A 13,809-nucleotide genomic window follows, 5' to 3' on the forward strand; every position below is an offset into this window, starting at 1 on the left:
TGGCACCTTCTTCAACCCTGATCTTCAAATATTTTATATTCAACTTTGCAATCATAATCATTGGTTTGTACCATGCTTTAGTTAAATCCAACACGGTATTTTGCAGCCCAAAGTAGTATCTCAGATTGTGAACTGAACCTGCCTAAGCAAGTTCTCCCACAGTTATTTATTTCCAAGTATTTGGGGAGGTGGGAGGAACTCAAGGCAATTAGACCATCAGGGAACTTCATATGCACACAGCATCTGCATTTACAAAACGTTGTCTAATGAAAATGCTGATATGCAGACCTCATCAAACTCATTCAGGGCAAGTTTCTTCTGCTGACTTCAAGAAAAAGTACTTCTCAGGCAACACCAGCAAGACTCTCCTAAGAGAAGCTTGAAGGCAAATCACCTACACATACAACCACGCATTTCTTCCACTATTTGACTGTGCAACATCTTTCTTGAAAGAACAAAGCATTGAACTGTTGCTATTTGCTCTCAACACAGGAGATCTTCTGCTTAAACAGTAAGAGATACTAATGCAACAGCAAAACCAGAACAATGCTTTATTTTGCATGAAGCTTTTGATACCTTGTCTAAAACTAGAGAGAAATCTTCACTTGTTGGGCTGAACATTTCAGATCCCTCACGATTCCTCAGCAAGTCATCTCTTAAAACTGTAATTAAGCAGTTATCCCAGATTCCCTCCTGGAGACAGGCAATGGAGCACTTCAACTTGGGCCTGAAGCTGTAACACACACTATTTCATACCACCAACCACCAAAATTCATTACTGTTCAAAATTCTGTAGTGTGAAATTAGTTTCAGAGTACATCTGCCCTTTCTGTAATCTCAGCAAAGAACTTGAAGATCAAGTAGACACAGCATGATTAATGTGAGAGAGAGTCCCTGAAGAATAGCACTGGAGTGGCTGCAGAAAGATCTACAGGGCTACTGGTTGTTTTCTGACTTAAATCACAGAGGCTGTCAACACGGAATTAATTATGCAGTAGTTTGCATATGACTTAAACCCTCAGTGGCTGTATTTGGTGCTGCAAGTCAGCAGAAAGTTTCACATGTGCTTTAATATTTAATCTTGAATTCATTATTTTTCTTTACGCCTTCAAGTTCTTTCTAATCTTTAAACAAACAGCAACCAAAAATATTATTGCTTTGTAACCAGTCAATTGTTATGATTCAAACAATTTCTTTGTATTCAAGAAACTGCAATCTCAAGTGGTTTCTAAAGATGCAGCAAAGATACATTTTTATTACATTTTCTGCTGTAAAACTATCTTAACTCTAATGGCAACATTCAATCTAAATGACATTTTTATCCTGCTGCTACCCCATGTGTTTGGTTCCTTCCCCCCTCTTTTCCCTGCAGCAGAGCTCAGGCTGCTCTCAAAGGACAAATATTTTGAAGCTGCTTAATGGTTACCCATGAACTATCACCGACTCCACTCACAAGCAGCCCAGCCAGTGGCTGGTCCTCCGAGGGTTTGGAATTCTGTAAAACCCGACTACCTGATTTACAGTTTGCTGTGCTTTGTAGGAAGCAACAGCAAACATCTCACATCAGGAGAGTCAACAACTGAACTGAGAAACTTAAATAAAATATAACACTTATGTAGGGCAGGGCACATAGGTTTTTTGGCAGACTTCAGAACGAGACAAAAGCATCTTTTGATTGCTTGGGTATGAATTGTGCTCCCCACTGACCCCTGAATGGAGGAGATGCTCCCAACTATGTCCTAATGACATCTCATGCTGCTCTAACCACAGCTGCTGGCTGAGTAAGTGTTCCAAAGGCTGGACTTAACTCCGGCACCTCAGCATCAAGGCTGTGTAAAGCCAACTCAGCATCAAGGCTGTGTAAAGCCAGCTCCAGTGTTCACCTGGGCAGGCTTGGTTTGTCCCTTCATCGCCAGCATAAGGTGATACAGAGACATTCACCTTGATTCAGGTGTGTCAGTACTGCCTAAAGTCAGAGAGGCTGCGGTTATACCCTCTTCCTCCCAGCAATGGTTATTTCATGGACACGCATTCAAGAGCATAACCCAGCACTCAGTGCTCCACCACTTCCCAATCTGACGTAAAAGCCATTTTCAGTACCAGCTGCAGCCAGTACAGACCAGTGCTGGTGAAGCAACAGGGGCTTATACAACAGCTGGGGATGGGACCCCCTGTGCTGGGCAGGCTGCAGCAGAATGGCTCCTTTTTCCAGGGTTTTAGCAGGGTTTTATTCACAGTAAAGTACTTCAAACTTCCAAAACCTGGCAAAAATAAAACCAAACCAAAGAAGCCCACCTAATGAACTTACTAACCAAAACACTTATCAGAAGAGGATTCTTCTCTTTATTTCTTCTCTTTGTGAAGAAAAGGAGAACCCTATACAAGATGAATTCTGAAATAAGAAAGCTGAATAGATTTTACCTATTATCCCTTGTGTCTTTGCAGCTGTACTTTTCTGTCAGGAGGTTTCTTCAAATGATTACATTAATACTGCTTATTAACAATAACTAACATTAGCTATTGCCTTCAGTAGCTACTGAAGAAAAAACCTCCCTTCATGGCTTTTGCCAGATCATTAGGAGGGTTACCATTCATATTCACAGCAACTTCCTCAGAAGACCCCATGAAAGTCCCAGAGAAGCTAGGGATCCCCATTCAGGATTTACACCTACCCAGTGGCTAGAATGTCACCTATGCACCTTTGCAGACCACGGCAGAGTGGGAGCAGCAGATGAACCTACACATTTTTTATGAAGTTAATTCCCCTTCTCCCAAACAATGTGTTTTGAAAAAAAAAAATGCTAGAAATCTCTAACAGTGAATTTTTAGGGAAAAAGATTTCATCTCACTACCATGAAAACTATCTGCAGTTAACACCATTAAGTTTTGCTGGAGAATTAAAGGGTTAAAACCCCTTATCTTTACAAAGGCAGTGTTAGAAGTACACATCACTTGCACCAGCCACATCTTATGGCTTTAAGTACTGACCTACAAACAGAGTCGCTCCTCTCCTCAAACTTCAAGTTAAAATCTTTTCAATAACTTTTCCAAACTCCCCAGTCAATTTTCCCCTCCATCTAAAGATGCTGCTGGCAGCAAAACACCAGTTCTGCTTCCCTCCCTGGTTTATCCCCAGCCTTTGACAACATGCACCACATATCCTTCTGCATAAAAAGCCCCGGCGGGCTGGAAGGCTGCAGAGAATAATTTCTACCTCCAGATGCAGATTTTATCAATTCTTCTGTTTATTTAATCTGTCCCAAATACAGGAAGGTAAGAGTTCAGGATAAAACATTTTGTTCTCCTATTCTCTTGAGAAAAAGGCATCTCAAAAAAAATCGTATAAAGAATTCAATACCCATTAAAACCATACGTTTATTAGAATACTATATAGAAGGATTTTAATGTACTCTGCTCAGACTCACTGTGCCCACACACAAAAAGATAAAGATACAAATCAATCATGCTGGTCAGTTTGTTTTGTTGGAAGTCTCTTATTCTTCCTTTCACTAAGTTAATATCTTCTAATTGCACATTTAATTTAATCCATTTCTGAATCTATCTCCTAATGTTCTGATACAGAATATATCCAAACTTCCTGCCCAGCACTGAGGTTTAGTGATTGAATGCCTCCTCCCAGCATATTCTCAAACATTTCCATTTTATTTGGTGTTCCACCTGTGGGTTTCTCAGGAGCAGTCTGGTTCTGAGCATGCAGGAGTCTGAGGCTTTGAGCTCTTTCCAGGGGCAGTTCAGTGGGAAAGCAGGGCTTCAGACCAAATTTGCAGTTCTGCTGCAAGGCAGGAATGCCAAACCTTTGGTCAACTAAACCTGCCTGCAGCACCATCCCCAGAAGCACTAGGCACCGCGCTGCAGGCCAAATAAATCGCTCTGATAGCAGCTGCAGCTTCGCTTCCAGCTGCTCCCTTCCTCCTTTCCCAACTCTGCTAGGGCACCATTCATCAAGCTTGAAATGCTCACCAGCCACCAAACAAAACCAACCGGGCTCCCAGCACAGCTCAGTACAGGCAGCCTGTGATTTTCTGCTGCTGCTCAGCAGCACAGCACTGACTCAACACATACTCCGTATGTTTTACATTCAATCTCACTGTGCATCTAAATCCAGCACCCCAGGAAGCGCTGGGTCAACCTGCACTATAACTTGGGCCCCCTTACAGCCCACAGACAGCACCCTAACACCCAGCTTAGGATTGATACTCCCAGTTTCAGTCCCATAAAGGTTCTTCAGTAGTTTAAACAAATAGTCAAAAACATTTCAACAGTTTAAGACAAATACCAGATGGGGAAAAAAAGTTTGAATCCAAAACTTTATAGTCTTAACACACACAAGCAAATATTTATTTACTCATTACTTTTGTCAGCTGAGATTTATTTTGAAAATTTAAAAGCCAGCCTTGAGCACTGAGATCACTCATTTCAGTTGAAGAATGATTTTCCAACATTTTTAGCATGACAAGATTTTCATTTTAATCAGCATCTGTGCCACAGACAGCATTCTGCATTTTGTATTTACAGCTACAAATCTTCAGCAAGTAGCCACAGATATTCTACAAGCTTAGGAAAAAAAAGTGGATTACTGAATAAAAACAACTATCACAATACATCTCCGATCTTGGAGTCAGATCAACACAGATCATCTCCCTCCACATAAAAAGCCATCAGCACACATTAACAGTTTGCTAGACATGTTTTTGGCATTCCAGATAGATTTCTTAATTTTATTTAAAATAATCGCTACAAATACAGTCCTTTTTATCTTATTTTGTAAGCATTGCTCTAAAACTGTAAAGAGCTTAGCTGATTCCTGCTATTCCACAGAGCTCTTGGACTGGTTTATGTAAGACCTTGTTTTAACGATACTTCATTATAATAAGGACAAAACCATCCCATTTTGCAACCACTATTACTGAATTTCATACATGCATAACTAAGGAATATTCTAAGATGAAAAACTGCTCAGCATCCATTCCTACAACTTGGGTCTTTCACACCACACCACTAGTTAGCCTTCACCTAAAACTTAGCTTGCGTGTACAGAACTGGAATACAATTAACACTCTATTATCCATGAGGAGATTATGTAAATTGTGGGTTAAGCAGGGTCAGTTTGTTTTACCCAAACACCCCTGGCTTCCACAAAGGCCAGTGCAGCTTCCCTAAGACCCCACACTTGCTATCTGTTGCTACTGTAAGGCTGACCTTGTTCCCCCACAGAAAGCTATCCACAAATTTTACAAAGGTTTAATGTAATTTAATTTACATTATTTATCTTGCCATTTTCCCCCTTTATCTAGAATATCTTTTGCTTTTTCAAACTACTACCATGACTAGCATAGAATTGACTCTACCACAAACACACAGTTTTTAGACCATTTGATTAGAGAAAAAAACCCCTAGAGCCCTCTGGTACTCAGGACAGCACTTTATCTGAAATTCTTGACAGACGCTCCTGCTGACTGGTATTTCCTAAGCTGTTGGTGACTCCAATAAAACAAACTTTCAAGGTAAAACACTGCTATGAGGACCTCCTCCTCCCCAACCCTCCTCTCCCCATGAGCCATGACCACCAGAAGAGACGTGTTCCAGCTGTTGAGGGGTTCCCTTGGGAACCCAGCATGGTGTGACTGAGCTGATGGAGCTTTCAGGTACTAAACCAGGGCTGCTCATGCATGGCTTTTGAGAATTCCAGAGGTGCAGTGGGGGAAGATGGAGTTTAGTTTCGCATGGCAACCGGATCCGAAGCAAGATAGGGGATGTCAGCAAAACAGTTCTTGTCCACTCACTGCTCATGACACTAGACAAACACTCTAACCATGGACCTTAAACAATAAGAAGAAAAAGCACAACCTGACCTTTGTCCAAAACTTGAGGTAAGTTAATAGCAAAACAGTGCACAGGACGAACAACACCAAGAGCAGCACAGTTAACAGACACCATATATTTTATAAAAACCTTTATAAGGAAAAAAAATGAGCTTGGCATTATTTCACTATGCACCTAATCCTGTCAAAATTACTGAATACAATGGGACAAACACAAAACTTCAGACAAGCTCTACCAGACAAGGAAAACAACTTTATAATCTGAGATGAAGGTGGGGAAAAATTCCCATCTGAGAACATGGCTAAATCACATGACATTCATGCCTCCCATTTTGAACATGCCAGAGAGACAGTAAATAGTATATACATTGCACTGTCACGGCTGTGGAACGAGTACATTGGTAAAAGGAGCCCAGTCTGTGCACTGTGTGGGACTGTGGCTTCGATGAGCAGTTCAAGTCAGGCAATTCCGTAATTAAGAACAAGAGAAGAAATAGAAAAGCAGACAGATTAAGTGGCTTGACAGACACCACGGATAAGCTCAGTGGACAAAAAGCAGAGTTACTGCTCAAATCCTGACTCTGTGTTTAATAAATTAATCTCAACCATATCATTCACAACACGTCCCTTCTGTCTCACTGACAATATTCATAAAAACATCAGGCTTTGCTGCTTAAAAAAAAAGACTCTGAAACATGTTAGGATTATATGATAATGTTCTCTGTGGTTAGGTGGTTTTGAGGTTTTTTGCCTTTACCTTTTTAATTTAAACAAAAATTCAATGTCAGATTGATTTATATGGAGGACTAACTTCAGAATACTCTTGCAGCAAAGTCACTCTAAGGGTATAGCTCGACCAGCATTTTAAACAAGCATAAGCCTGATACCACCTTTAAATGCTTCTTCACCACATTTGGGGAGGCACATGGGAAACCAGATTGGAGAATCACTCCAGCTGGAAACTAACAAAATTACACTGATTATTTTCAGCCACAGCATTTTCTTGACTTAGCTTACTGCCTGGCTGCCAAAAAACTGTGTCTTCTGCCAAGGGGTATGTGAAAACAAGGACAAACGCAGTAATGAAAGCAACATCTTCTCTTCCTGTGGCAGCAACAACTTCTGCCACTGTAAAGTATTTCTGAAGCCATGGATTAAAAAAGGTATAGCATTCATTCCTGCCAAGACAGCTCTTTCTCTGGCTGTGAACTAACCTGTTTGCTAAGTGATTCAGTCTTAAGGAACACTTTCTGTTATTTATTTGGTTTTAATAAAACAATTTCACCGAACTTAAGTAGACAATGGGACCATGCAGAGCCGAACTGGCAGACCTGAGGGCAGCTCCTAGAGAGAACAAGAGCTCATTTTAAACCAAATCTACTGTCAATAAAGTAACAGAACCTGTCTTGGAAATGGCCTTAGCTCAAACAGGTCAATGATTCTCAAGAAAAGCTTCTTTAAAAGAGAAAAAACCCTCTCATCTATATAGACATGTATATTTTTAATTTATTTTAGAAAGCAGGGTTGTTTTGTCAGTATTTTGTACCTTTCACTTCATACCCTGTCTTCCCTTCACCCCTTTTTTTTTTTTCTCTTAAAGAGCCATACAAATGACCCAAGCACAGACACAAGAACAAACACATTAAGGAGTCTGAAATTAAATACTGAATTTACTTTTCATTTGCTGTATTTTAATCACAAGAGAAACTGGTACATGTCAGCCACGGACAATGCACTGTATGTACTGCATCTAGTTACGCTGATTTAGCATATCTGTTTACTGTTACTCATAACTTAGATGTCCTCAGACATCTTCATATTTACTTACGAACTCTCCAGTAGAAATAAATAGCTATCACTGCACCCTGATATAAGTTTTATAGTCCAGATGGCAGGGCATGACACCTCCTCAGGTTCAATTTATGCTCCTCAAAGCCTTAGAAATGTTGTTAGAGGCGCCAGGAATTTGCCTACAGAGCCAACTTCAGCTCCAAAGATTACTGTTCTGGTTGTGTGGAGACACCAATTTAAACTTGAGTACTTTTTAAGTGTAACTCTTGCTATAAAGTGTTTGTGGACATTCCTGGCCTCAAATCAAACATCCCAGGCACAAAGTAGCATTGGGTACAGTCATTACGTTGTTTGAGAGATGTACAAATTACTTTTACTGCCCTCTATAAACACCCATCTGTAAAATAATTTCACAAATAAAGATGCCAAACTCTTTCTTTAGGTTACTTCAGGTTCTGGGTATCACAAGAGTTCCTTCCGCTCATTACGTCAACACCACCACTCAAGACTCTCTAACAAGTTGAGTGTCCCTCAGACTCCCTGACAATACACACACTCTAGAATCATGCTTAAAATAAGGGAGGAAAGAAAAGCCATTTCAAGAACGGCCCCTCTGCACACTCTTTCTAGCCAGCAGCTCCAACATCACTGCCAACTGTTACTGTGCTGCTGTTATTGCAGCCAAAATCCTACTGAACTAACCAGAAGGTCCCGCAGACCCACAGCTTCCTATCTCAATGATGTGAGCTCAAAAGAAGGCACCAACAACTGTAACACATGGTTATGGAAAGACAGAGCACATCACTTCTCTTGCTACTGTTCATCCCATTGGCCAAAATGAGGCATATAATTAAGCATAACGAACACACACGTGTATATTAAGGGAGCTTTGGAAATGTAAAACAGTGGCTAACACCTCACTTGCAATAAAGCACTATGCTATGAGACAATCTCTGCTATATAATCTGCCCTGAGGAGCGGAAGGAAGTACAATTCTTCTTGTCCCCTCCCCTCCCAAGCTAGCGTTAAAAACTACATCTGTTCCTGCCAAAACCAAACAAAACCCAAAGAAAAACTACTGCTAGTGCTTCTGCTCATCCCTCCTCTGCAACAGTTACAGCAAAGAATTATTTACCTTCCTTATCAAGATGCATACGTTACTCACAACAAAGAATATCTAATTTATCAACACGCTAACCACCCTAAATTAAGCCATGGTGCAGCTACAGCAACACACTAGAAAGCATTCGATGTATAAGGCACGAGACACCAAATAAAACACACTTCAGTTTCAGCAAACAACTGAACTATTCTGTCAGGACCTGTTTATGACTGGTAGCTTAGTAGGTGTCAAATCATGGAATCGATTGCTATGAAAGCAGACAAGCTTTCACCTAGCCTATAATGGCAGAGAACACAACCAAAGTGTCACAAGCCAAGGGTATTTAAAGAAACAAACTTGCATCGCTCGTACCGGTAAGTCCACACTGACATCTGTTCCATCCAGCAGCGCTACGCGGCAAGTGATGATGGATTTCGCATCCCCAGCTGCCGGGATGTGGGTTGCAGCTCTCTGGGCCTCCCTCAGCCGCTCCTTCTCCGCATGCTTACGCATAGACCGCCGACCAAGCGTTCGACGGAAAAAGCTCAGCATCTTTGCTAGGAAATCCGAGAGAGAAAAGGAGTAATGTGAACATCAATTATTCACAGAAGGAAACAGCCAAACCCCCCCACAACCCGAACAGCCCGCATTTAAAGTCCTTCGATAACTCTGATAAAGAGCGGTTAGAGATTCAAACGGCCTTCTTCAGATTTCAACAGCCAAAATCTTTGCCAGCTTTCAAAGAAACTCAGCACAAGCCTTTGACTGTTGCTAGGGGGACTTTTGGGACAAACCGAAAGTACGTTTGGGAAAAAAAAAACAGTGATTGTGTAAATACCGCACAATTAATTGTGGTCTTTCATTAACACAAATGCTACCGCACTCCTCAGCGAGACACCGATATTCCTGCAAAGCCAGAAAGCAGCTAAGAACAAGGTACCACTGGCTGCTTGTATGGCTGGCACTCCGCTTCTCCCATCAAAGACAAAAAGTTACAAGCGACGCTTCCCGCCCTAGAACTCCGCTTACAGACCTGGGACTTGGGCGCCGAGCCTCTGGAGGAAGGATCGGTTCAGGCGGGCGAGCGCCGTTCGGGCACGGCGGGTTCCCGTCTCTCCGCGGCCACGGCTGCGCCGCGGCTCCCCGCCGGCGCGGGGACACAGCCGCCCAGCCGCTCACCGGCCCGGCGAGCGCACGGAACCCCAACGACCCGCCGGTCTTCCGCGGAGAGCAGCCCAGCCCAAGAGGACCGAGCGCCGAAACCCAGCGCTACCCGTCCGCCTCACACCGTGGGAGCCGCGGCGAGGAACGGCCCCCGCCCGGCTCAAGCCCGCCCTCCCCCAGGCCACGCCGGCCGGGCGCCCCCTGCCCCTGCCCTTACGTAACGCCCCGAGTCCGGCGCCCGCCTCAACCCCGGCCCGCGGCCCCGCTCCCGCCCCGCCTCCTCGGCGACCTCGCCTCAGGGGTCGCGCCGCGCCCTCCCCCTCCACGATCGCGGCCGCTCGGACACCGGCGCGTCACCACCGACCCTCCGCAACATCGCTCACCTGGCGGGCGGCCCCGCGGACGGGGCGGCGGAAGCGGCAGAACCGGGGGCTGTGGGAACGCGTCCCCGCGGCGGCTCCTCAATGGCCTGGGGGCGGGCGCGGGGGGGCGGTGATGGAGCCCCCGGGAAGGGGCGGGCCTCCGAACATGGCGGAGCGATGTGGGAGGCCCTTAAACGGGCGACGACTGGCCGAGCGTTTCCTCCCGTCCACGCTTACTCACCTGGCGGCTTCCGCTGCGACTCTCTCCCGCTCGGCCCGGGCGCGGAGGTGAGAAGCGAGGCGGGCGGGAAGGGAAAGGGGGCGGCAGCCGGACGGCGCAGAGCGGCCTGCTGCTGGCGCCGCGGCTCCCCTTTAAAGGGGCGGGTCCCGGGGGAGAAGGGGTGCCCCCGCCCTGAGCCAGGTGGTTTCGCCCGGCCACGGGCCGCCGCGGCCGGGGAGGAGGGTGGGAGGCACCGCGGCGCGGGATCTGGCGCCAAAGGGGAGGCAGGGCCAGGCCGGGCAGCGCGATAGGGAAGCGGTGCTCCCGCTCCAGCCGGCGGGACGGCTGCACGACCGTTTCGCTATCGCACAGGTAGTGGAAGTTGCCCCCCGGGTTTCAGCGGGCACTGGCCGGGGGCTTCCTGTTCCCCCTGGCCTGCCGAGAGCAGCCAAGAGTAAAATCATCTCTCCAGGTGCTGCCCGAAGGGTCTCTCCAGCACTGTGCTAGATAACGCAGAACGATCCGCCGAAACAAGGTTACGGCCAGAGGATGGGGTTTGTAATCTGGCGTCCTTGTCACACAGCGTCCCACACCGCAGTGGCTTTTCTTCCTCGCTACTCCAGCCTAACGGGAAAAGCCCCGTGCCCCGGCACCTGCACGGGCTGCGCTTTCCTGTGTTCTTCGGGTATGTAAATATTTGAGTTCAAAAGTTAAAACATCTGAGGTCTTCCAAATAGAAAGCCTCGGGAAAGGCAGTGTAAACTCCGCATAGCATAGTGCCGGCTAACAGGGACAGTGCTCTGGGTAAAGGAGCTCCAGCCTCCTCCAAAATCCCAGGCTAACTGGGAATGAACCCAGGTACCAGTCTGGGAAAGCTGAGACCATGGCGTGTTTCTGGGACTGTGTTCTGTAACACCACATTTGGTACGCTTGGCGATGAAACCCCCTCTGAGGTAACTGGTTACTCACCTGCCACGCAGAGGAACTGGTGTAATGAAACACCTGCTAGTGCACTGATACAGCCAAGTCAGCTCCAGTGCCCCCAATATACTTTGTGTTAATCATGGTCATTTGCTGAAATGCAAAAAAATAGCTGCCAGATAATTGTACTTGCGATAAAGCAAGAGGCTGATTTTGATGTTAAATGTGTTGGAAACAGAGCAATCCTCCTGCCATGAGCAGAAGGAGCAAGGCAGGCTTAGGGGAAGGTGAGATGCAGGTTTGTGCCTGGTTACTCACTCAGGAACACAAATCACAAGATGGGGGAACTTAGGTACTTGTTATCAGAGGAGCAGGGGTTCTGTTTGCTCCCAGACAGTCTGTCATGAAATACAGGTGGGAGCTTATAGTCATTACCAGAGGAAACATACAAAATCTTACTAATATTTAAAGGACAAAAAATAATTTCTCTTCGAGGTTTTCAGCTACCTGATGAATTCTCAGTGCAGATCAAGTAACTCATCACTTGCCTAAAAGGGATGCTTAGTTTTTAGCAGAGATCGGTCACAGAAATGAGTCTCCTTGCCAACAGAAATTTCCTATTGGGCAAAGCATTCTGGAGAATAAATTCCCTGATTCTTAGAGGTTGTCCCTGAATTTTCTGCTTATCTTCAACTACTTTCTCAAATTGAGCTTCTTTCTGTTCTGTCACTCATAAGCTCCCTTGCTGCCACCAAAGTCTCCATGATACCAGTTTGTTTTCTGTAGCTCCAGTGACACAGTGTTGCTCATTTTTGCTCTTCCTACTTCACACCAACCTCTTGGTACTCATCACATAACTGCAGTCTACTCCTTCCTCACTATTGCTACTCAGATACAGTCCAAGTATACCCACATGCAACTGTGGCATCTATCACTTGTCTTCTATTCAGGTTTCCCGTTTCCACTTGAATCAAACAATTTCTTCCTACTTAGTATCTCATCTTTATCTCCTTGAATACTTTCCCAGTAGTTTAATCTTTTTGTACTAAAATGCTTTAAAGCAACTAAATTAAAGTAAGAATGTGTGGCCACCTCTTTTCTTAGACTCTTATCTCTCCTGAGATTTTTTTTTGTCTGGCCTCCTAAATCCTTTCATCTTCTTTACCTACTTGAACATCTCCTCGCGTCTTGGCAGCAAATATTTCATCACAACCTCCCATCTGGAATTTTTGTTCTTCACATCAGTACTCCTCATGCCCTGTTATCTCTATTGAACACTGGGTCCAAACCACTCACTGTATAAAAGATAAATAGCTATTCTTCCAGTAGAGCAAAAACCTGCAGCATGTGTTTTCAGGTAAAAAAATCTGTCTGATACAGCCATGCTGCTTCTGCAGCCAAGCAATTTCACTCCTGGTAATTTCCCATCCTCTTCTAGTGCTCAATCCATAGGGCTGTATTTATGGCATACAATGTCAAAAAGTAAAAGATCAACATTATCTGGCATCAGAAGTGAAATAAAAGTAGCACAGCAGCAAGAAAATCGCAAAAAAATTAAATTACTAAAGCACATCTTTATTTTGCAATTAAACAATTAAGATCCACAAGTAAACTATATATATATTTTCAAGTCTGTACCTAGACAACTATTTGTCAACTGAAATTAAATATATCCACAAAATATGCATAACAGCATTTTTTTCACATAATAGAATGAAATTTTACTTAAGACTAAAACAAGACTTGTTAAATGTTAATTAGCATATTTATCCTGGGAACTGCTGGTTTTCAGTAGAAGTTAGTGTATCGTTTTAATGGCAAGAAATTTCATTTTATCAAAATGAGGACAAATGCATAAGGCCCTTTAAAGCATACAGTAGCTGCAGTGACAAAAGCTAAATTTATTTTCACATTGTCCAGTGTTGACCAATTTCAAGTTTCCACCGTTTTCAACCAACCACCCTGGCTGTTTAGCCAAGATGTTGCATTTAGGTTTTTGTTTTGCTTTGTTTTTTTCTCCTCCTCATGTGCTTTTAAACAAATTTATAAGCAAAAGTCTACTTCTGGGAAGAACCTTCCCATCCCCCCAGCATTAATAAAGATACACAAGAGTTAGTCTAAACAAGAAGAGAACTATTCAACTCTGAGATGATTTAATTCACACTTGCAGTCCATCATTCAGCAGTATGAAACTGAGATGAAATCTGACAACTGAAAGCCACAGCTGGAAATGCAAATTAAGTACCAGAAGTAACTAGCAAGAAAATATTGCCACCATCTGATTGTTAACAATGGTTTAAACAATATTCTTCCCTTTGTATTTACACATAGCATAGCACCTGTTACAGAAAAGAAGACCCCAAACCTTACACAAACAGCCCTGCCAAGTTCACTGGTTAAATGGGA

General features: G+C 44.1%; 1 protein-coding gene across 1 annotated transcript in view; it reads right to left on the reverse strand.

Annotated features, from left to right (window-relative positions):
* The window catches only part of EPB41L5 (erythrocyte membrane protein band 4.1 like 5), a 52,425-nt gene extending 42,073 nt beyond the window's left edge, over window positions 1–10,352 (reverse strand). Inside the window, exons 1-2 of the mRNA XM_084264481.1 lie at window positions 10,284–10,352; window positions 9,109–9,293 (exon numbers count right to left, since the gene is read on the reverse strand). Of these exons, the coding sequence (XP_084120607.1) occupies window positions 9,109–9,288 (180 nt within the window). The 5' untranslated portion in view covers window positions 9,289–9,293; window positions 10,284–10,352. The remainder of the gene's footprint in view (window positions 1–9,108; window positions 9,294–10,283) is intronic.
* Between the last annotated feature and the right edge of the window lie 3,457 nt (window positions 10,353–13,809).

This window comes from Gallinula chloropus (assembly GCF_964237585.1).
Source record: "Gallinula chloropus genome assembly, chromosome: 5".
In the NCBI taxonomy this organism is placed as follows: domain Eukaryota; kingdom Metazoa; phylum Chordata; class Aves; order Gruiformes; family Rallidae; genus Gallinula; species Gallinula chloropus.